At 37.6% G+C, this 24,066-nt stretch overlaps 1 protein-coding gene across 2 annotated transcripts; it reads right to left on the bottom strand.

Moving 5' to 3' along the window:
• Nucleotides 1-362: 362 nt before the first annotated feature.
• On the bottom strand, nt 363-11,212 carry LOC122027668 (protein NETWORKED 4B-like). 2 transcript variants are annotated; one of them, XM_042586660.1, is made up of 3 exons: nt 11,055-11,212; nt 1,707-1,848; nt 363-1,635 (listed from the first exon to the last, which is right to left on the bottom strand). In XM_042586660.1, the coding sequence occupies exons 2-3, from the start codon at nt 1,798-1,800 to the stop codon at nt 554-556; spliced, it is 1,176 nt and encodes a 391-aa protein (XP_042442594.1). In that variant the 5' UTR covers nt 1,801-1,848; nt 11,055-11,212; the 3' UTR covers nt 363-553. The 2 variants fall into 2 exon arrangements, with proteins under 2 accessions (XP_042442594.1, XP_042442595.1); XM_042586661.1 differs by lacking the exon at nt 11,055-11,212 and adding an exon at nt 1,960-2,111.
• Nucleotides 11,213-24,066: the final 12,854 nt, after the last annotated feature.

Genomic DNA, 24,066 nt, shown 5'->3' with positions numbered 1-24,066 from the left:
GTAATCATTCCTAGCAACCTCTAAGCGTTCTAAGTGTGTTAAAAATGCTTCTCCGCCTACAGTGAAGAAGATATTCTAGTGGAGTTGTTCAACCGCCTTAGATTAACAACCGTCTTGGTTGTAACCAAGTTAATTTCTAGTCTCCTTTTTATTTCTGCTTATTTTGTTTGTTTAGTGTTGCATTTTTGAGTTGAAAGTCTTGAGGAGGATATACTTTGATTTTTCAGACAATTCACCCTCCTCTTGCCGACCCTGCTGCACCAACATGTTCGACACACAAGCATATCGATTGGGCAATCAAATCTATTCTTAATTGATGTTTGAGCAATCAAAAGAGTGATTACAATGTAAACACAAGGATATGCTTTTAAATATAGTTCACGAGGCAAAGCTTTGGATCAACTCAATATTCTTACATACAAAATCCTCATCCAACCGGTCCATTTAACCACAATATGATACACAACTTCAGAATAGATTTAGGAGCAACACAATATCAGAAGATAGCAACTCACAAGACAGGATTTTCTCAACCTGACCTGAGAAAAGCTGATCAATTTGCTACCGTGGCCGATCGCTTGTGATTTTGGAGCAATCCAAGAAGACGACAATAGTTGTCGCGATAATGCTCAATCGAGAAGCAGAGTTGTCTAATTGCTTCCCTCTTCCGCTCGGCAACATCAGAGATCACAATCTTCTGTCTGTCCACCTCTTCATTGAGTTCTTCTTTCTCCTTGTTCAAGTTTGCATATTCCATTTGGAGCTGATGAAATTGCTGCTCCATTTCGATAACTCGGTCGTGCCGACATTTAAGTTCACCAGTGAGAGCAACTTTGTCAGCTGTGAGCATCCCGACTGTTGCTTTTAAAGAAACAATTCCCTCATCAAGCTCAGAAATGTGCTTCACTCTATCCATGTTAGCATTTTCGAGTTGGAGAATCTGTTCTTCGAGGCTAGACTTCTCCTTCAAGAACTTTTCCCTTTCATTAGCTAACTCATTTTCATATTCTTCGATCGCCAAAGCCTCGTTCAACAAGTCAGTTTGAAACTTCTCAGCAGCTGCAGCAGCTGCTCCCTTCAGAAACTCGACTCGCTCCTCCAATTCAGCAGTCTTCTTCTCCGCCAAACCGAGCTCAGTCTCCTTCATTTGCAAATTATTGTTAGCTTCCTCGAGCTTCTGTTTAAGGTTCACAATCTCCATTTCATCAGCGTCATGGTCACTCTTCTCTTTTGCCTCGAGTTTTTCCTTCAACTCGGAAAGCTCTGTTTCTAGTTCATGCACTCTGTGTTGAAGCCTCAGGGAAGCTTTGTCACTGTTCACATCAATGGCATCGAACTCCGATTCTGAATCAGGTTCAGATGATGATGAATCTGATCCCTCACTCCCCTTCCTCGACATGTCCGAACTTCTTCCACTTCCCGAACCTTGAGATCTGAGTTCGGATTCGATGTTCTTGCGGAGATCTCCAGTGACTTGATCATAACGCTCAGCGAGAGCACGATACATGCGGTAGAAATCCTCAACAAAGGAGATCAACTCAGGGCGCCTTTGGTAATACATCTCGGCCTTCTTCGCAAAGGATTCCCCTTCCTCTTCGATCAGTTTAAGCATTTGTTTAACACTTCCATCCATCTCTGCAGGCATGGATGGATGATCAAATTGGTCGAAGAATTCTCATCATATAAAAAATAAGTAAAGATCTTACTCTCAAGATTTTCCTCGAGCCATTTTGAGTTCCTGCGACTGATGTGGCTGTCCCACCACCAAGAGTGAGATTTTTTGGATACCATGCGCTTCATCTTTTATCTCTGAATTGTTTGTAGCCTGATCAAGAGAGATCGGAGATGCTGCAGACAATTGAAGTATCGTATCCAATGAGTAAATAAACTTGTGTGACAATGAGCATTAAAAGAGCAAAGTTTTCTGGGAAATATTTGTGAAGATACGAACGAACTTACTTCCAGCAGGAAAGTAGGAACAATAATGATGAAAATAGAGTTGGGAGGGGATGTTAAATAAAGGGATTAAAGAGATAACTGAGTGGGTGAGATGATTGATTGAATGCTTGGAAGTACTCGAATGCCATGTGAAACCGGTGTGTTATCGGTCAATGATTAGAAAAACAAACAAGATGGGCAGGTATATGTCCAGATGCAACTTCAATAAGGACAGAAAACCATCCCACCTTAAAATATATAAATCAACTTCCAGCACGATATTAATGTAGTTAGGAGTTGATTTGAGATTAAAAAGCTCATTTAATCTTGGTTTGCCCCATGACTCTGACCGTAAGCATACATGATTTGGAGATGAAGATGCAGTTTAAAGTCCTCACGGATTCTGAAGGTGAAAGATTAGGAACAACTCTATTGGATATTTTCCCAGAAAGCCCAAGTTCTCAAGGACTCTGAAGGTGAGAGATTAGGAACAATTCCATTGAGTACATCTCCAGAAAACCTAAGTTCTCACGGACTCTCTGAAAGAAAGAGATGGGAACAACTCCGTCATATACATCGCTAGATCTCCTAAGTCCTCACGGACTTTGAAGACAAGAGAATGAGAACAACTTTATTGGGTACATCACTGGAAAGACTAAGTCCTCACAAACTTTGAAGGTGAAAATTTTAGAACAACACTGTTGAGTACATCCCTGGGAAGGCTAAGTCCTAACAAATTCTATAAGTAAGGGATTGAGAACAATCCCATTGGACATATCCTCGAAACCATCCGACAATAAGGGTACTTTCTTGGGTAAACTCTAACTAGTTTTCGCTCTCTACAACTTATGGTTGACACAGGAGCATCCCCACTAAGGAACGTCCGCGACCGCTACCCAGGCCAACAAGAGCATCCCTTATAAGAATATCTCTTTTGGGCTCCTCCCCTTCGACTACCCTCTTTTACCGTCTTCAATGGTGGCGGCTAAAGGTGATAACTCATTCCATGCGTTCCTCACAACTTGTACCTAGGTTATATTAAAGGAGGTAAATCACGGATGGCTACTAGCCCAGCAGTGACCAGTGAATGGAGGAGGACAGGAACCTAACTACTAGTCAGGAATTGACCTCCAACCCTCATGGTGAAAACACCCCATGCACTAGCCAACTGCTCATCCCAAGGGGATAAAAGTATGCCAGGGGACCTCGATTTACTATCTCTAATGGTACCTTGCTTGTTAATAGTTCGTTAGGGGACCTTGCCAAGCTGGACACAGGAGTCATCCGGGAGGACGTTTCCTCCCATGCCACCTATTCCTTTAATTGTGTTGTCTCCCCTGACTCTCATGGGGGTTGTGATGGTCAACTGAAGGTCAAACTTAGAAAGACATTTTCTAGACCATGAGGTATCCCACACCTGAGAAGAGAGGCTGCTTCTCGGCACCTAGGGATTGGTCCTTGATTGTTTGTGGTGGGAAGAAAGCGGGGTATGTCAAGGCATGTCTCTGACACCCAGGTATGATCGCTTGACGCCGGAATGGTCTCTTGCCCATACTGCATAAGGATGATGTGACATGGGTAAGGGGGCACGGGAAACTAGGTTTCATGGATATTAAAAGCAACCAAAGTTTGAAAGGGAGGGTGATCTTGAGCTGTGGGAGCTTCGTCTTCTTTATCTTCTTCTTCTCTGCTCCCCTCCATTTTTCTTCAATTCCAACAAAAGCCTATCCTCTAATGGAAGGCGCCCCAACCCACGACTAGCTAAGGCCCTTCCCAGTCGAAGGCTCATCTTTTATAGCTTAATCCCTCTTGTCGAAGATGCACTTCTTCCATTCATCCTGTTGCAGACTTAATCATTAGAGGGGTAAAGTCGACAATGCCAACCCCTACTCATCGGTGTTCGATTGCTGTCTAGGTCAATATCTTGAAGGTGCGCTAGGTTGCATACAGAGATAATGGACCCCTAAAGATCAAAAGAGGACCCAATGCCACGGATAAGAAGGTTGAAGGAGGATAGTGGAATCATTGGAAGTAGAGGCTCTACTAGTGTGAATCCTTATTGAAATGTTATGACAGAAAAGAAGGTCTAGGGGCAGTGGAGGAGATTCTGACTGCATTATTTCTGACTCTGTCTGTGGGAATGGAGCACTGAGGCGTGAGGATGGTGAGCACCAAGAGAATAATGGTTGAGTTGCGGAGGGAAAGGTCTGAGCAGCCGATGCCACTAGCTCCCCAAGCAGTGGAGGAGATGTTGGTGGGGGGGGGGGCCCATCCTGTGGGGCAGCTAGCACAGTTCATTTAAGCTCAGGTTAACAAAGCAATCTAGTGTGACCTGGCCGCACCTCCCCTTGAAGGAGTAGGAGAGTCGGTGGGGATGACTCTGGTAGCTGAGTCTATGGTGTAGAGCTCAAAAGGTGTGGTGTCCATTGTTGGATCGGTGAGTGAACATCCATGTCTCACCCCGTACAAAGGCCTGCTAGTCAAATGAATTAGTCAAGCTCTGCTAGTGACGGGCGGCGGGCCAAGAGATGCCATTCTTGCATGCCATCTTAGATAAAGTCTTGCCAACCAGCTTTAGGCCTCCACAGGTGCACGAATACAATGACACCATTGATCTCGAAGAACATCTTTTCCATTTCAAAAATGTAGTCCTCCTCCACCAACTTCCTAATGGTGTGAAAGTGTAGGGTTTTCATCACAACCCTCATCGGGCCAGCACAATAATAGTTTGACACTTGAAGACAAGGTTCCCATTGTTTGATGACTTTCTAACCTTGTTTTTGTGGCACTTCTCGAGTTCTAAGAAATATCCTCCAACTCCTTTGAGTCTCTTCAACTTCCAGAAGAAGCAGCGAGAGTGCTGGTCCTAGTGTGGCTTTCAAGAGGGGGGAATTGCTATGAAATAAAGAATTTAAAACTTCTATTATTTTTTAGGTTAGCAATAAACACATGTTAGTTAGTGAGAAATAAAAACATAAATTAAATAAAAAAGGGCTCTGAGTTTACTTGATTTGCAACCGGGGAGGTTGCTAATCTAAGGTAGTTAAAGCTCCAATAGAAAGATATCTTTTGTTAAAGGTGGAGAAGTCTTTTACAACATTGAGAGTACAAAAATTCGAAACTAGAAAGATTACAAAGTGTCTCTCTTAAATAGGAGAACAAGGTCTCCTTTTATAGCTCTCTGTTCAGATTTGACCATTGGCTAACGTGGCATCTCCAGGTGCTTGGAGTGGGTCTGGGCGCCCTTAGCGGTGCACTTTATCTTATTCACAATGACTCTTCAACGACTTCAGTATAAAATTTTATTCTCCACCGAAGGCCCATCTTTTACAACTTAAGCCCTCTCCTCGAAGGAGGCACTTCTTTCATCCATCCTGTTGCTAACTTAAGCATCAAAGGACAAAGCCAACAATGTTGGCCCCTACTCATTGATGTTCAATTTGTGGTCCAGGTCAACAACTTAAAAGGTGCGTCGTTTGCATATAGAGATAGTGGAACCCTAAAGATCGAGGGAGGACCAAGGGCCATGGATAACAAGGTTGAAGGAAAATAGCAGGATCGTCGGAAGCGGAGATTCTACCAATGTGAACCATTATTAAAGTATTGAGACAAAAAAAACATGTTCAGGGCAGTGGAGGAGGAGATTTTGACTGCATCAAATCTCAATTATTGCATGCTCCATCAACAATTCTTAAACCTTTGTTTAGTTTTATCTGTGTTTAATAAAAGTTTATTATGCTCAGTTTAAAAAAGAGTGTTAATCATTAGGATTATTATAGTATTGTAGCTTTAGTCTTACATTAATATTTTAGGTATATAATTTATCATGAGACTAATATGCCGAGTGTCGAGTGTTGACAGCGCCAAGTGTCGAGTGCTAATTATGCTGAGTGTCGAGTCGAGAAGGAGAGTGTCGAGTGCTAATTACCGTCTTCAATGATGGTGTCTAAAGGTGATAACTCGTCCCAAGCGCTCCTCACAGCCCACCCCTAAGTTATATGAACGGAGGTAAATCACGGGTGGCTACTAGCCCAGAAGTGACCAGTGAATGGAGGAGGGCAGGAACCTAGCTACTAGTCAGGAATTGACCTCCAAATCTCATGATGGAAACACCCCATGCACTAGCCAACTGCCCATCCCAAGGGGATAAAAGTATGCCAGGAGACCCTCGATTTACTATCTCCAATGGTACCTTGCTTGTTAACAGTTCGTTAGGGAACCTTGCTAAGCTGGACACAGGAGCCATCTGGGAGGGCGTTTCCTCCCATGCCACCTATTCCTTCAATTTTGTTGTCTCCCCTGACTCTCATGGGGGTTGTGATGGTCAACTAAAGGTCAAACTTAGAAAGGCATTTTCTAGACCATGAGGTGTCCCACACCTGAGAAGACAGGCTGCTTCTTGGCACCTAAGGATTGGTCCTTGATTGTTTGTGGCGGGAAGAAAACGGGGCATGTCAAGGCATGTCTCGACACCTAGGTATGATCGCCTGACGCCGGAATGGTCTCTTACCCATTCTGCATAAGGATGATGTGACATGAGTAAGGGGGCACGGGAAACTAGGTTTCATGGATATTAAAAGCAACTAAAGTTCGAAAGGGAGGGTGATCTTGAGCTTTGGGAGCTTCTTCTTCTTCTTCTCCTCCGCTCCCCTCCATTTTTCTTCAATTCCAACAAAAGCCTATGGGGGGGGGGGGGGGCATCCTGTGGGGGCAGCTAGCACAGTTCATTTAAGCTCAGGTTAACAAAGCAATCTAGTGTGACCTGGCTGCACCTCTCCTCGAAGGAGTAGGAGAGTCAGTGGGGATGACTCCAATAGCTGAGCTTATGGTGTAGAGCTCAAAAGGTGTGGTGTCCATTGTTGGATCGGTGCACCAACATCCATGTCTCACCCTCGACGAAGGCCTGCTAGTCCAGTCAAATGAATTAATCAAGCTCTGCTAGTGACCCTGGTCCAACCGCTGGTAGGGAGGGCGGCGGCCCGAGAGATGCCATTCTCGGCTGCCATCTTAGATAAAGTGTTGCCAACCAACTTTAGGCCTCCGCAGATGCATGAATACAATGACACCATTGATCCCAAAGAACATCTTTGCCATTTCAAAAATGTAGTCCTCCTCCACCAACTTCCTAATGGTGTGAAAGTGCAAGGTTTTCATCACAACCTTCATCGGGCCAGCACAATAATGGTTTGATACTCTACGCCAAGGTTCCCATCGTTTGATGACTTTCCAACCTTGTTTTTGTGGCACTACTCGAGTTCTAAGAAATATCCTCCAACTCCTCTGAGTCTCTTCAACTTCAAGAAGAAGCAGCGAGAGTGCTGGTCCTAGTGTGGCTGTCAAGAGGGGGGAATTGCTATGAAATAAAGAATTTAAAACTTCTATTGTTTTTCAGGTTAGCAATAAACACAAGTTAGTTAGTGAGAAATAAAAACATAAATTAAATAAAAAAGATGCTTTGAGTTTATTAGGTTTGCAACTGAGGAGGTTGCTAATCCAAGACAGTGAAAACTCCAATAGAAAGATATCTTTTGTTAAAGGTGGAGAAGCCTCTTACAACGTTGAGAGTACAAAAATTCGAAACTAGAAAGATTACAAAGTGTGTCTCTCGAATAAGAGAACAAGCTCTTCTTTTATAGCTCTGTGTTCAAATTTGACCATTGGCTAACATGACATCTCTAGGTACTTGGAGTGGGTCTGGGCACCTCTAGCTATGCACTTTATCTTATTCACAATGGCTCTTCAACGACTTCAATATAAAATTTTATTCTCCATCGAAGGCCCATCTTTTACAGCTTAAGCCCTGTCCTAGAAGGAGGCACTTCTTTCATCCATCCTGTTGCTAACTTAAGCATTGGAAGGGCAAAGTCGACAATGCTGGCCCCTACTCACTGATGTTCGATTTGTTGTCTAGGTCAACAACTTAAAAGGTGCACCGATTGCATAAAGAGATAGCGGAACCCTAAAGATCGAAGGAGGACCAAAGGCCGTGGATAACAAGGTTGAAGGAGGATAGCAGGATCGTCAAAAGCGGAGGCTCTACCAATGTGAACCATTATTAAAGTATTGAGACAAAAAAGCATGTTTGAGGTAGCGGAGGAGGAGATTTTGATTGTATCATCAACAATTCTTAAACCTTTGTTTAGTTTTATCTGTGTTTAATAAAAGTTTATTATGCTCAGTTTAAAAAAGAGTGTTAATCATTAGGATTATTATAGTATTGTAGCTTTAGTCTTACATTAATATTTTAGGTATATAATTTATCATGAGACCAATATGCCCAATGTCGAGTGTTGACTGCGTCGAGTGTCAAGTCGAGAAGGAGAGAAGTCGAGATTTATGTTCGATTAGTTTTCTTAAAATAGATTCGTCCCCCAGTGGTACTTCGAGGTTAAGATGGATATTTATTTTCCAAGATATAATGGTACAATCATGTATACAACCGAGCATGAGTTGTTCATGATTAACTAAGCATGTATCCAAATGTTATTACCAAAAAGATTGCTGATCAAAATGCACGGTAGAGAGAAAGAAACGAGAGGAAATGAAGATGAATGGAGTTATGTGCTTCTATATCTACTTTTCTACTGGAGGATGTATATAGGAGCTCTTATCTTAAGTAATATTGAATGACCGAGTAATGACTATCGTTTCTGTCTAGGCAATTACAGATTCGCCATTAATACCCAAAAATTTCATATCTAACACATTAATGTATTCATTATATATACATGAACAAACTATGTCAAGTGGCAAAATATAGATTGATCCGCTTGAGAAAATTCTACCTCGACCATTCCTATATTTGACGCGCACAAGTCGTGTTCCCATAAGAGTCACTTAGATTTAATGTAATTTAGGCCTTGAATCTACACCCGTATGAGCACAAGTATTATATATCTTTACAACCTCATCACCACAATGCACTCAAGTGAGTTAAAAATACCCTTTCATGTGGGACCAATATCCCATCCATATTGAACACAATGAAGTCTCTTTCCATCTATCACTTTTTTCATTCATATTTTCCCTACAGATTAATCATATTTTCCTATCCTAAAACTAAACACATAATTATTACTGAAAACCAACACTAAATAAGTCATCGACATATTTATTTCATGCCGACATGCATCTTCGTCTACATTTCACACACAAGTCTTCGTCTAGATTTCACACACAAGTGTAGGATTTATTAGCATGTGTTCACATGCCGGTTGACCAAAACAATAGCAAACAGGTGAACGTCTTCATCAAAAAATATATAGACCAAGGGAAGCTTAGTCAGAACTAAGTGCTATAGTCGACCTCATAATTCACGTTTCACACTATTCAAGCACCAAAACACTTTCACACATGAATTATAACATTGAGGACAGGATATATTTAGGGATGTAAATGAATTAAACGGTTCGTGAGCTATTCAGAGCTTGCTTCGATAAAAAATTCGTTCGAATTCGTTCGTTTAGCTTATCGAGCTGAGTTCAAGCTCGATTTCGAGCTCGATAGTTTTATCGAGCCGAGCTCAAGCTTAAGAATATTCGGCTCGTAAGCTCACGAACATGTTCATTTATAGGCTCACAAGCTCAGCTCGAGCTCAAGCTCGGCTCGTTTAAAGGGCTCGAGCTCGGCTCATTTAAAGGGCTCGAGAACATTTTTGTTTATAGGCTCGTGAAATCGGGCTTGAGTTTGGCCCATTTAAAAGGCTCGAGAGCATGTTCGTTCATAAGCTCGTGAACTCGAGCTCGAGTTTGGCTCGATTAAAGGGCTCGCGAATATGTTCAATGGTGTGTTGAGTTTGGAAATTTAATGTAGTAGTTTAGGATGTTCAATGATGTATTAGTTTATATTATTTTAGTTGTTAGGTTTGTTGAATATTTATTCAAATGAGTTTTCGAGCTCGCTTAACAAGCCTGTAAAATGAGCCTTAAAACGAGCTCTAAAATAAGCTCAAAAACGAGCTCGACCTTGCTTAACGAGTTAGACTTGTTAGCTATGATAATCGAGCTAATAAGGAGTCGAGCTCGAACTGTTCGCGAGTTTAGTAATTCTAAAGCGAACCGAACTCAAGCCTTGTGATAAAAGTTCGATTCAAGTTCGAGTCGAACTCGAGCCCGAATATAACTTAAACGAGTCGAGCTCGAACTTAATACTATTTAACTCGATTTGACTCATTTACATCCCTAGACATACTGAACAGCTCATGCAAGTTTCGATTACATTTCTTATTTTGCTACCTAACTTTCATAATATTAAAATCATATAGTGCATTCCCATTATACCCCTTCTTCTTTACCAAATAATTACATGGATTTAGATGCATATCTCTAAATTTTTACTTATTAAAAAATTAACCATTTTCAATTTACGCGGTTAAATTCATATATGAGAGCATAAATATATTAAAAAAGACTTTTAAAAGAAATATATTAATTTTGGTTAAAATGATTCCGAGTTCTCTATATCAAACAACTAATTTCAATTTTTAATCAAAACTAATATAATTCTAAAAATTCTCTATGTCGTTATATTTAAATTTAATAATGTAAATTGAGAATACTAAAATTTTTTTTTTTACTAGGTAGAACAAAATTTTAAAGATACGCACGCAAATACATGTAATTATTTAATGAAAGAAGGAGAATGGGGGTATAATGGAAATGCACTGCATAATCTTGGTATTATGAAAAGGGTAATACTAAATGGTCAGAATCTTGTCAGTTAGTATTAAAACATGCAAGTGTACATATGGGTATTTTAGTAATATCATATATGTACATTAATTACATGCGTGTACATACATGCATTCTAATTGGAGGATAAAAAATTCTAGCTGGCCAGATTCTGGCCAAGAAGAATTATCGTTATGAAAATTAGGTACCTAAAATGGGAAATCCCGAAATCTGCACATGCGGTTCATTAAAATGCCAGAAAAAGTATATGGAAATTAGAGATTCAGAATATACTCCTGGATAAAATTAATACGAAGAGGTTTTTCACCATCTTTTGTGCGGAGATATATCTTTATAAACATTAAAACGGTCAAAGATTAATTTCTGTCAAATCTATTCAGATTATTGGAATTCATTTCAGTATAAAAGATGGAACTTTTTGCTTACCTGAAATCGAGAAGGCTTCCTTCTTCAATGGTGGATACTCAGAAGAAGGAAAATCAGAGTGGATAGAACGAACTCAAACTCGAAGCAAGTTCTTATGGTGCTTCGGAATGATGAAGAGAGAGACAGGATAACCATGGAAGATGACAAGACCTCGCTCATTCTGGATGCTAACGATGCCTTTTCTGAACCTTTTCAGCTGTACACATCCAACTTTTAAGAAATAATTGAGGATAATCTGGCAATGAATAAAGAAAACCATTTAAGAAATTGAGAAAGTATAATTTGGATAAACATTATCAAGATCTCAATTTTAAGTAGGACGGTAAACAAATAAAGTCGAGTTAAATTTTATAGTATTTTAAATTTATTTGATAAAATAATTGAGTTAAATTTTATAATATTTTAATTTATTTGATAAAGGAATTGGATTATTTTAAACTTAAAATGAAAATGATTATTCAAGTTTAATTTAATTTCTTTTGTATAAACTTGAATTTGATTTAAATTTAATTCATTTGTTTATTATTAAACTCTCAATTTTAATTTATTTAAAATTTTTACATTTTAAATTTATCTGATTGATTATTAAACTTAATAATATAAATTTATTTAATACTTTTAAAAATTTATTTATTTATTTGATATATTGATAAAATTTTTATTGATTAACATAATTTACAAATATTAACACACACATGCACTTTATGAACAAGTGCCCTCGAGTATTTTGTAAGTTGTCTTTCCTGCATGTAAAAAGATGTAAAAGTCTAAATTTTCGTCTGTAAATACTGTCTGTATTTTCTCAACTTCGTCATAAATAAGATTCATACTAGTTTTTATTTGAACTCTATTTTGTTTATCTTTTCCTCGATTTTTTCCTCAGTCCTTATCTTAGTAACCGATAGGTGAATAGTAACTGTATCAGGAATAATTAAACTCTATAAGACCTATGTGGGCTAAGTAAGAAAGATATCTTACCCAAAGTCTTATGCATAAGCCGGGGCAACGATTGACCGGTGAGATCTTGAACAGGTGCGACTCCCTAGAAAAATGACCAAGAAAAGCATAAGACAGTATATATAAAAAAAGAGTATAAAATTTACCGCTTCAATACTACTGTCATTAACTTTGTTCTACTGCTACTGTTATTTGGTTCTATTGCTACGATTATTGAAAAACTTTATGTTGGATCGAGACCGCGCTAGAGGGGGGGGGTGAATAGCGCTCGTGGCTATTTCGTACGATTATCGAAAAATTATCAGAGTAATTAAAACACAGCGGAATAAAATAAAGACAAAGACACAAAGGGATTTACTTCGTTCGGAGCCTAAGGCGACTCCTACTCGAAGGCCTGCGATCCTTGATCGCTTCCGGTGGGCAACAACTATAAGCTCGATAAGAATTACAAATTACAAATGTAACAACAATTAGAATAACTTTGTACCGACAACTTAAAGAAGAGAAAAACGAAGCTCCGGGTCGTCGGAATGTTGCAGCAGCACTTCGGAATGACTTTGTTAGCAGCACGTTGAAAAAGGAAAGCTCTATAAAGGGTGTTCAAGGCGCCTTGAAGGCTATTCAAGGCGCCTCCATGCTACCTGGTCTTCCGCGTGGATAACATCTGATCTGGTCGAACTTCATCCTCTCAAGGCGCCTTATAGCCCTCTCAAGGCGCCTTCTGCCTGCTTCAAGGCGCCTCCAGTGGTGCTTCGAAGCCAGCTCCAGCCTCGGACATCCGGGGCTTTAGGTTGCTCCTTTGCACTGCAAGATACGTTAGTCCCAAACACTATCCTGCAACACAAAGTTAGCACAATAAACATGATAAATGAAGTATAGGCAGTCTCCGGACTGTCAAGTCTGACTTCGGTTTCCAACCGGAGGTCGACTCGACGCCTACTGTTCCTCTACGGGAACGCGTCCTCACCTACTCCACTCGGGAGATTTACATGTTGCCATGCGATCCTCCGGATCGATGGACTTTTGCTCGACACTCGATGCTCCGGACTTTTCCGCTTCCCCGGCTAGTCCAATCTTTCACCTGGTTCGCGACACCAGGACTTTCCACCTAAGTTTACCACCCCCTAGGACTTTTGCCTGAAGACATCGACCTACCAAGACTTTCCGCATAGGGTTACCACCCCCTATGACCTAGGGTTACCACCCCCTAGGGTTTTACCCTTTGCCTAACCGTAGCTAGGACTTTCCTGAAATCCTCAAGTAGACTTGTTAGACTACAAAACATCTTAACTTTGAATTCTTTTGCCATTATCAAAACACGAGTTCGATCGTCGGATGCTTCCCGCACCAACAATCTCCCCATTTTTGATTATGGCAACTTAAATTCAAAGTTAAGTAAACAAACAAATAGATAGACATTTTTAACACATGCAAATTTGCTAAGTATAGATATACAAAGTAACTAAAGCAAATTTGCCTTATATGCTCCCCCTTAACTTTTGCTCCCCTTTGACTTTTGCTCCCCCTTGACTTTTTGTTTACATTTTTGCTACTCTCCCCCTTTGCCATATATAAAAAAAAATGGGCAATAATAGATATTTGATTGAGTTACAAGTTTTTACTAAGGTCAACAGGTTAGCTAAGTTCCAGGGTTTGAAAGTTAATGTCAATTGGAACTTAGTTTCTATAAAGTTTTAGGTTTTAGGACAAGGTTGTTCATTTAAGTTCAGTTGCTTCTTAAGTCCAAGCATAAGTCATGTTCACTAGATTGATTTATAAGGTATCAGAGCCCTAAAGATCAAAACATTCTTGACTAGAAAATTGAGTATCCTTTACCAACTGTCTAACCTTTAGTTACTTGCTCATTGTCTACAGGACAATAGCTCTCACTTGGTTAGTCAAGTTAAGTTATTTTGGTCCAGTTAGACTTGGCTAGAGCTGGAGGACTTAACTTGATTAATATATATTGCGTATTTAACGCCCAGACTCATATTGATGCACAGATATAAGCATTCTTGAGTCCAGGCTATACCCTATATATCTCACGCCGTTATATGTTTTTCAATCACAATCAAAGTAAACCTAGGTGTTTGTGAGATGCTCTGGCTTAAGTCTAGGGGAACATGATTTCTAGGGGGAAAGTCTAGGCTAATTTCCAAATTTTGAACATTCTAATAAAAATTGGAGTTTTGAAAACTATTTTTCCTAGAATTTGAAACACAGTAATAGAAATAATGGTAAGATATCTATTCTACCCAACACATTCCTATTTGCCTTCTAAGTCCACTGAACTCAAGTTCAGGTAAGGGTTTTGTAAAGATGTCAGCTAGGTTTGATTTAGACTCAACATGGTTGAGTGCAATTTCACCTTTAGCTACATGGTCCCTTACAAAGTGGTGTTTTACCTCTATGTGTTTAGTCCTAGAATGATGAATAGGATTTTTGGTCAGATTAATCGAGCTGATATTATCAATAAAGATTTTAGTATTTTTATAGTCTAGTTGATAGTCTTTTAGTGTATGCATCATCCACAGAAGTTGAGATGCACATTCTCCTAGAGCTATGTATTCAGCTTCTGTAGTGGATAAAGCAACACAATGTTGCTTTCTGCCTGACCAACTTACTAGGCACTGACCTAGAATTTGGCAGCTACCACTTGTACTTTTCCTATCTAGCTTGCACCCAGCATAGTCTGAATCAGAATAGCCATAAAGGTCAAAGGTGCAAGTTCTTAAATACCAAAGTCCTACATTTAGAGTTCCTTTAATATACCTAAGTATTCTTTTAACATATGTTAGGTGTGACTCTTTTGCATAGGATTGGTATCTTGCGCACATACCTACTGCAAACAGTATGTCAGGTCGACTTGCAGTTAGATAAAGTAAACTACCTATGACACTTCTATAGTATTTTGGGTCAACTAGTTTTCCTTCAGGGTCAGAGTCAATGTTTATGTTGGTTGCCATTGGGGTATTTATAATTTTTGAATTTTCCATACCAAATTTTTTAATTAATTCTTTAGCATATTTAGTTTGATAAATGTAGATTCCATCTTTAGTTTGTTTAATTTGTAAGCCTAAGAAGAAATTAAGTTCTCCAACCGTGCTCATTTCAAATTCACTTTCCATTAGTTTGACAAATTCTTTTAAGAATTTTGAATTAGTTGAGCCAAAGATTATGTTGTTAACATAGATTTGGGCTATAAAAATGTCTTTTCTTATAGTTTTCACGAACAAAGTAGGATCAATTTGTCCTTGTTTAAATTCTTTGGATATTAAGTAATTAGATAATCTTTCATACCATGCTCTAGGGGCTTGTTTTAGTCCATATAGTGCCTTTTTTAATTTAAATACGTGATTAGGGTAGTCTATGTCTTCAAATCCTGGAGGTTGGCTTACGTAGACCTCTTCCTTGATAAAACCATTTAAAAAGGGCGACTTAACGTCCATTTGGTACAATTTGAATCCTTTATTTGCTGCATAGGCTAATAACATCCTAATGGACTCAAGTCTAGCTACTGGAGCATAGGTTTCATCATAGTCTAAGCCTTCGACTTGACTAAACCCTTTGGCTACTAACCTTGCTTTGTTTCTTATTATATCACCGTGATCATCCAACTTGTTCCTAAAAACCCATTTGGTGTCTATTATTGATTTATCTATGGGTTTAGGAACAAGGTCCCAGACTTGGTTTCTCTCAAATTGTGCTAATTCTTCTTGCATTGCAATGATCCAGTCTGGGTCAGGAAGAGCTTCATCTATAGTTTTAGGTTCAATTTTGGAAATTAGGGCAATCTGACTAAGGTTTCTATGGGATGATCTAGTTCTGACTCCTAGGTTTGGGTCACCCAGAATTTGGTCAGGTGGGTGAGAAGTACTTACTCTAGTTGGTCTTGGTTGTGGTTCAGGTACTGGTTCTTCTGCCTCATTAAGATTAGGTTGGATTTCATCATCTTCTATAGCTCTTGGAAGAATGTCGACATTGTCAGTTATATTAGGTAAATTGTTTTCTTCATCGAATATGACATTAGTTGTTTCTTCAACTTTCAAGGTGTTTTGATTATATACTCTAAAGGCTCTACTAGTTGAGGAGTAACCTAAAAATATTCCTTGGTTAGACTTGGGTGTAAATTTTCCTAAGTAATCTTTAGTATTTAAAATGTGGACTTTACAACCAAATACTTTTAAATAGTTTAGGTTAGGAATTTTGTGATAGTAGAGTTCATACGGTGTTTTATTGTGATATTTGTTTATTAAAATTCTATTTTGAATATAATTTGCAGTATTTATTGCTTCAGCCCAAAATTGATGACTTAACTTATATTCGTTTAACATTGTCCTAGCGGCTTCTTGTAGTGTTCTATTTTTACGTTCTACTAGTCCATTTTGTTGGGGGGGTTCTAGGACATGAAAATTCATGTTGGTATCCATTTATTTTACAAAATTCGATAAACCTATGATTTTCAAATTCTCCCCCGTGATCACTTCTTATTCTTTTAATTTTCGTATCTTTTTCATTTTCTGTTAATTTGCAAAAGTTACTAAAGATTTCATAAGTTTCATCTTTTGTTTTTAGGAATTTTACCCATGTGTACCTAGAGTAGTCATCAATTATTACTAAGCAATATTGATTCTTGCTTAGTGACTTGGCTCCATGTGAGTCAAATAAATCAATATGAAGGAGCTCGAGTATGGTGTTAGTTCTTTCGAGGTTGGTTGTTTTGTGGATTGACTTGGTTTGTTTTCCTTTTTGACATGCATCATAGATTGAGTGTTCAATGAATTTTAATCTGGGCAAACCTCTAACTAGACCATTGTGACTCATTTTTGAAATGAGTCTGGTGTGAGTGTGACCCAGCCTTCTGTGCCACAGTTGAGTTTCCTCTTGTTGTGTTAATAGACACTTTATTGAGGATAATGACAAGTCTATTGTGTAGATGTTATTCTTCCTAAGTCCCTTAAGCCTAATTTCAGGGTTTTCGATGTTTTTAACTAGACAACCAGATTTGTCAAAATTGACTAGATATCCGCTGTCACATAATTGACTTATACTTAGTAAATTAAAGTTAAAATTTTCAACCAATAAAACATTTCGAATAATGAAATCGGAACTAAGTTCAATATTACCTTTTCTGATTACTTTAAGTTTATCGTCGTTGCCGAATGCAACTGATCCTAACTTCTTGTACTTGAGTTTAGTAAACTTCAACTTATCTCCAGTCATATGTCTAGAGCATCCACTATCCAACATCCATTGTTCCAATTCCTACACATGAAGTAGTTTGAATTGGTTCTTAATGGATTTAAAGATAGCTTAATTGAAGTATACTCCTAGGATTTTCTAAGTAATTCAGCAATTTTGATCAGAATAAAGATAATTTTAAGTTTTTCAAATAATTTTGAAATTTAAGTTTTTAAAACAATTTTGAAATTTAAGTTTTAAAATAATTTTGAAATTTAAGTTTTAAAATAATTTTGAAATTTAAGTTTTTAAAACAATTTTGAAATTTAAGTTTTTAAAACAATTTTGAAATTTAAAAATAATTTTGAAATTTAAGTTTTTAAAATAATTTTGAAATTTAAAAATAATTTTGAAATTTAAGTTAAAATAATTTTGAAATTTAAGTTTTTAAAACAAATAATTTTGAAATTTAAGTTAAAATAATTTTGAAATTTAAGTTTTTAAAACAATTTTGAAATTTAAAAATAATTTTGAAATTTAAGTTTTAAAATAATTTTGAAATTTAAGTTTTTAAAACAATTTTGAAATTTAAGTTAAAATAATTTTGAAATTTGAGTTTTTAAAACAATTTTGAAATTTAAGTTTTTAAAACAATTTTGAAATTTAAAAATAATTTTGAAATTTAAGTTAAAATAATTTTGAAATTTAAGTTTTTAAAACAATTTTGAAATTTAAGTTAAAATAATTTTAAAATTTAAGTTAAAATAGTTTTGAAATTTAAGTTTTAAAGATTTTGAAATGATTTTATAAAGATTTTTCAAATAAATTTTAAATGATTTCTTAAAATATTTTTTAAATAATTTTGAAATGAAGTTTTGAAATAAAAGGATTTTGAAATTAAGATTTTGAAATGATTTTTAAATAAATTTTGAAATTAATTTCATTTGAAAGAATAATATTAATTAAGAATTTAATTATAGAATCATAGTAATTTAATTTTGAATTTCTAAATTTCTTAGTCATCTCACCCGATCTAAGTTTTCAATCAGGGAATCCTATAATTTTTGTGAGATGAATTGAGGTTCAATTTAAGGGTTTGGTTTAACTTTATGTTAGATTCAGGTTTAGCTTTGGGTTCAACAAGTAAGCATTCTTTGGATAAACTTCTGGGCTATGGTGAGTCACAAGGAACTCATTAAAGTAACCATGCCTTCGAGGTTTTCCAAATAGTTCTACCCATTGAACTTAATACTAATCCTTGGTCTAACTAGTTAGGATCCATTTAAGGGTAGCTTCGGTCAGTTCCACTTGGCCAAATGCACCAGGTCGAAGCCATATCTTCCTAGACATGCGATGCCCAAGCTTCCCTAACGTACTATCATCCAAAAACTTCACCAGTACTGTGGTTCAAGTTAAACTTATCCCGTTTTAATCTGACCTTAATTACCCTGTCGGGTAATCTATTCTTGTTCTACCCATTCCGGGTAAATTAGGTTCAGTTACCCTGTCGGGTAATTCAGTTGGAGGTGCTAGCTAGTTTGGATCCTCCATCTATTTTTCAATTTTGAATTTATAACTTAATTTCGAATTTTTTAGATTTAAAATTTAATTTTGAATTTTTTATTTAATTTCAAATTTTGAATTTAGATTTAAAATTTAATTTTGAATTTTGAATTTAATTTCAAATTATGAATTTAGATTCAAAATTTAATGTTGAATTTTTAATTTAGATTTAAAATTTAATTTTGAATTTTTAATTTAATTTCGAATTTTGAATTTAGATTTAAAATTTAATTTTGAATTTTTAATTTAATTTAATTTCGAATTTTGAAGATCGTTTTCAATTTAGCTTTCCCTGGATCACGGCCTCGATATGGTCTGTCGAGGTAGTATATTTGATCCTTCGGAACCCAGTATTGGCCAAGTTCAACTTGATTGATCAATTTGGACTTGGGGACCCATGCTTGGACTGATTTACTACTTTGTTTGTTTATTAGGGATAAATAAGATTTATATTTCTTCTTACTTTTATATCCTAGCCCAGTTCTGTTGTAGACGGCTCTTTGTGTCCCAAGAATTAGGTCCAGATTCTTGGAACCCAAAGAAAACCGTTCTAATGTATTTTTTAAGTCTTTTACCTGATTTTTTAAACTTGAATTTTCTTCCTCAAGTTGTTGAACTTGAGTTGAATCTTCAGTTTGAACTTGATCAGGTAAGTGTTTTGAGTTAGTCACTCCTTTAAGGATAGCTACTTCCTTTAGAAGTGACTTTATCTTAAGATTTGACTTGGCTAATTTGCGAAGTAAATAATTGACTAAATTATTAAGCCTCGAAATACTTACAGCGGAGTCTGGCCCTTCGGAAACGGATGCGGATCCGTGGCTTTGCTCGGAATCGGCTTCTGACTCGCTCTCGGATTCGATGATTTGGTCCCGGGCCATCAATGCGAGCAAACTCATTTGGTCGAGTTCGTCGTCTTCGTCCTCCGAAGAAGATTCATCCCAGGTTGCCTTTAGGACCTTCTTTCTTCTTTGCTTCTTGGCTTCCTTTTGGTTGGGGCAGTTGGCTTTTATATGCCCCTTCTGGTTGCACCCGTAGCAAGTGACTTCGAACTTTACCTTTGAGTTCTGTTGGGCCTCCTTGGATTGGACTGCCTTCTTTAGATCTTTCTTGTTGAAGCCCTTTTTCTTTTTGTAGAGCTTCTTCACGAGATTCACTAGTTCGCTGGTCAGTTCATCTTCTGAGTCGGGTTCGTCTTCTGATTCCGATTCAATTTTTCGCCGTACTCTTGATTCCCGTGTTCGACTCGTACCTGCAACCAAAGCAATACCTTTCTCGGATGGCTGTGTATTAGTTTGTTCATGGAGTTCAAATTCGCTAAATAACTCGTCTAATTTTAAGGATGACAAATCCTTAGAGACTTTGTAGGCATCTACCATTGATGCCCACAATGTACTCCTAGGAAATGAGTTAAGTGCATACCTTATTATATCTCTGTTTTCTACCTTCTGCCCGATTCCATGAAGGGAATTCAGGATATCTTGAATTCGAGCGTGTAAAGAACTTGCCGTCTCGCCTTCCTGCATTTTCAAATTGTATAGTTTATTAAGTAACAAATCACGCTTACTTACCTTGGTTTCCGAGGTGCCCTCGTGAAGTTCGATCAGTTTCTTCCATAGTTCCTTTGCGGAGGAGAATGGACCGACTCTGTTGAGCTCTTCTTTGGTAAGCCCGCACTGGATGGTGCAGGTAGCTTTGGTGTCGGCTTCCACCTTTTTGATGAAGGCTGGCTCCCAGTTCTCACAGGATGTAGGCTTACCGTCCGTATCAGTTGGTAGTTGTAGTCCTGTCTTGACGATCATCGAGGTGTCAAACTGGATCTTCAGATATATCTCCATTCGCCCCTTCCAATATCCGAAATCTTCTCCGGAAAATAGTGGGGGACGAACGGTGCTATATCCTTCTTGTTGGGCCATTTAGCTCTAAAAAAAATAGAAACAACAAGATCTATTCCAAGACTGAGTCTTGGATTAGTAGAGCGGGAAGTGAAAAGAAAAAAAAACGAGCCCAAGTGGTATTGACCAACTTTGAGCAACACCGATTTGAAAAGAATTAGAATATAGCTATGAGGCTAAATTCTAATCGACTCCGAACAAAAACCACGAAAAAAATTGTCTAGAATAGTGGTTGCACTGATTCAAGACGACCCCGCTCTGATACCAATTGTTGGATCGAGACCGCGCTAGAGGGGGGGGGTGAATAGCGCTCGTGGCTATTTCGTACGATTATCGGAAATTATCAGAGTAATTAAAACGCAGCGGAATAAAATAAAGACAAAGACACAAAGGGATTTACTTCGTTCGGAGCCTAAGGCGACTCCTACTCGAAGGCCCGCGATCCTTGATCGCTTCCGGTGGGCAACAACTATAAGCTCGATAAGAATTACAAATTACAAATGTAACAACAATTAGAATAACTTTGTACCGACAACTTAAAGAAGAGAAAAACGAAGCTCCGGGTCGTCGGAATGTTGCAGCAGCACTTCGGAATGACTTTGTTAGCATCACGTTGAAAAAGGAAAGCTCAGAACTTGATTCTTTGAAGTGCTGGTCGAAACCCCCTTATAAAGGGTGTTCAAGGCGCCTTGAAGGCTGTTCAAGGCACCTCCATGCTGCCTGGTCTTCCGCGTGGATAACATCTGATCTGGTCGAACTTCATCCTCTCAAGGCGCCTTATAGCCCTCTCAAGGCACCTTCCAAGGCGCCTTCTACCTCCAGTGGTGCTTCGCAGCCAGCTCCAAGCTCCATGGAGGCGCCTCAGACACTGTTCATCCGAGGCTTTAGGTTGCTCCTTTGCTCCTGCAAGATCCGTTAGTCCCAAACACTATCCTGCAACACAAAGTTAGCACAATAAACATGATAAATGAAGTATAGACAGTCTCCGGACTGTCCGAGTCTGACTTCAGATTGACCCGACGCCTACTGTTCCCTCTACGGGGAACGCGTCCTCACCTACTCCACTCAGGAGATTTACCTGTTGCCAGTACGATCCTCCAGATCGACTGGACTTTTGCTCAGCACTCGATGCTCCCAGACTTTCTGCTGGACATCCGCTTCCCCGGCTAGTCCAGTCTTTCACCTGGTTCGCGACACCAGGACTTTCCACCTAGGGTTACCACCCCCTAGGACTTTTTCCTGAAGACATCGACCTACCAAGACTTTCCGCATAGGGTTACCACCCCCTATGACCTAAGGTTACCACCCCCTAGGGTTTTACCTTTTGCCTAACCGTAGCTAGGACTTTCCTGAAATCCTCAAGTAGACTTGTTAGACTACAAAACATCTTAACTTTGAATTCTTTTGCCATTATCAAAACACGAGTTCGATCGTCGGATGCTTCCAGCACCAACACTTTACTGTTCTACTATTTGCTATTTACTATTTACTGTTTGCTGCTTATTATTCACTGTTCTACTATTTACTATTTACCGTCTGCTGTCTATTATTTACTGCTACTGCTAAATAATTTCTACGAAGCTTTAAAAATTTTGGTATAAGAGCCTCTAAAAACCCTCTAGGACCTTAAACTTTATGAACAAGATACAATTTAAAAACACATATTATGAAGAAACTATTGATTTCTCTCAACAATTTGTTAAAAATAAAGACATTGGTTACAATAACACTGCTCTAGTAAGCCAAGGAGATCAAATACTAGTACAACAAAATAACACCATATTAGCACTACTTACTTCTTTACATTATAGGCTCACGGTCTTAGAAACCCAACTTCTTACCCTTGAAAATCATATTGATAACAATGCCCACACAAACGATCTAAAAGAAGTCCTAGAAAACATAAATAAAGATCTTGGTAAATTATGTTTAGGAAAAATAATTACCCGACAATCACCTACTACTTATAAATTTCTTACATACAAGACACATGACCTCATTTCTAATGGATCTACAAACAAAAACACAAACTAAAAGTTTTTCTGGACTATTACAAACTTTAAGACAACCAAATAGCAACTTATCTATGATACCCAGAAGATCATCGACAAATATTGCCACGTAGCAATTAGAGGAACTTATTTATATTGAACATAATCTAAACACTTTTTTTAATGAACAATTAAATACCTTAAATCCAAGAAGAATATATAATTAAGGACTACTATCCTTGTCCACATCACTCTGTAGACATCATAGGGCACAACCATTTCATCTACCAGACGGAGGTGAAGAGATATTTACCCTTATGACTGAAGAATCTGCACGGATACTTTTGCAAAGAAAACATGACTACATACATTTAGGACTAATTGTGTTTGGCCTAAGAGGACTTACTAGAAAGTGCATAGGAGCCAAGGTATTTTTAGTCCTTTACGACTTAAGATTTTCTGACAATGATAAAGTCGTTATTGGACTCATTGAAGTTGGTATGAATAGCAATTTAGGAATTACATACTTCTGTCAAAACTTCAATATGATTATTCCAGACTTTATAGAACATATTAAAATTTCAATTTAAGCTAGAGAGTATAGAGATTTTCAAAGACATAATATCTAAATAGACATAATTTTTCTAGGAAAAACAATGACAAATATTCACAATAGCTTTAAAGTCCAAATTACTAATATTATTGAAACCCTTACTACAAAAGGCATTTACTTCCACAAACCTAAGGACTTTTCATCTACTCTACTTGCTGGATTAGATTGGACTCTTAATATAGAATTAAGTACTAAACCATAAACTTTACAACCAATGGAATCCATTATTTATAAAAATAAACATAGTAGCTCCATAGTAAGATTTCATAATTACAAACCCTCAATATCACAAGAAGAAGATCATAAAGAAAATCAAACTAATATGAACTTAATGAATATAGAATATAGTATACTGCCATATCATACATGCCATAATAGTGAGAATAACTATTTATTTTATGAAAACTTAAATGAATATGTTTACATCCCATTTGAAATAACTACCTATTTCACTAAAGAAAATTTAAAATAATTAGAAGCTTTTGACCTTTTACATCATAAATTAGAACTTGACTAGATGTTATATTTTGATGAAGACCATAATATATTAGCTAAAAAGCAAGATTACTTCTCAACAGTAAACCTAATGAATCCAGTCGAATATAATAACACTAGTAATTTCAGGACACAACCTTTACAAGTCAGATACCCTGAAAGCACTATGAGAACTATGGATTATGGAGAAGGACATCCTCCAAGAACAAAGATTACTCCCTATACTAATAATAATCCTTTGTTGAGAATAATAGGAAAAAGGAGACCACCTGAAATTACTTACTTTGACAAAAATTCAGTCTTATTCAATATTGGAGAAT

The sequence above is a fragment of the Zingiber officinale genome, chromosome 10A (genome assembly GCF_018446385.1).
Source record: "Zingiber officinale cultivar Zhangliang chromosome 10A, Zo_v1.1, whole genome shotgun sequence".
Classification (NCBI taxonomy): Eukaryota; Viridiplantae; Streptophyta; class Magnoliopsida; order Zingiberales; family Zingiberaceae; genus Zingiber; species Zingiber officinale.
Note: the sequence above shows the minus strand (reverse complement) of the source record. Positions and strands in the feature narration are given on the sequence as shown.

Excerpts from the sequence above, each read along its gene's own strand:
- LOC122027668 (XM_042586660.1), bottom strand. The coding sequence starts at position 1,800 with ATGAAGCGCATGGTATCCAAAAAATCTCACTCTTGGTGGTGGGACAGC. Across the intron at positions 1,636-1,706 it reads GCTCGAGGAAAATCTTGAGA|AGATGGATGGAAGTGTTAAA; the intron begins GTAAGATCTTTA and ends CCATGCCTGCAG.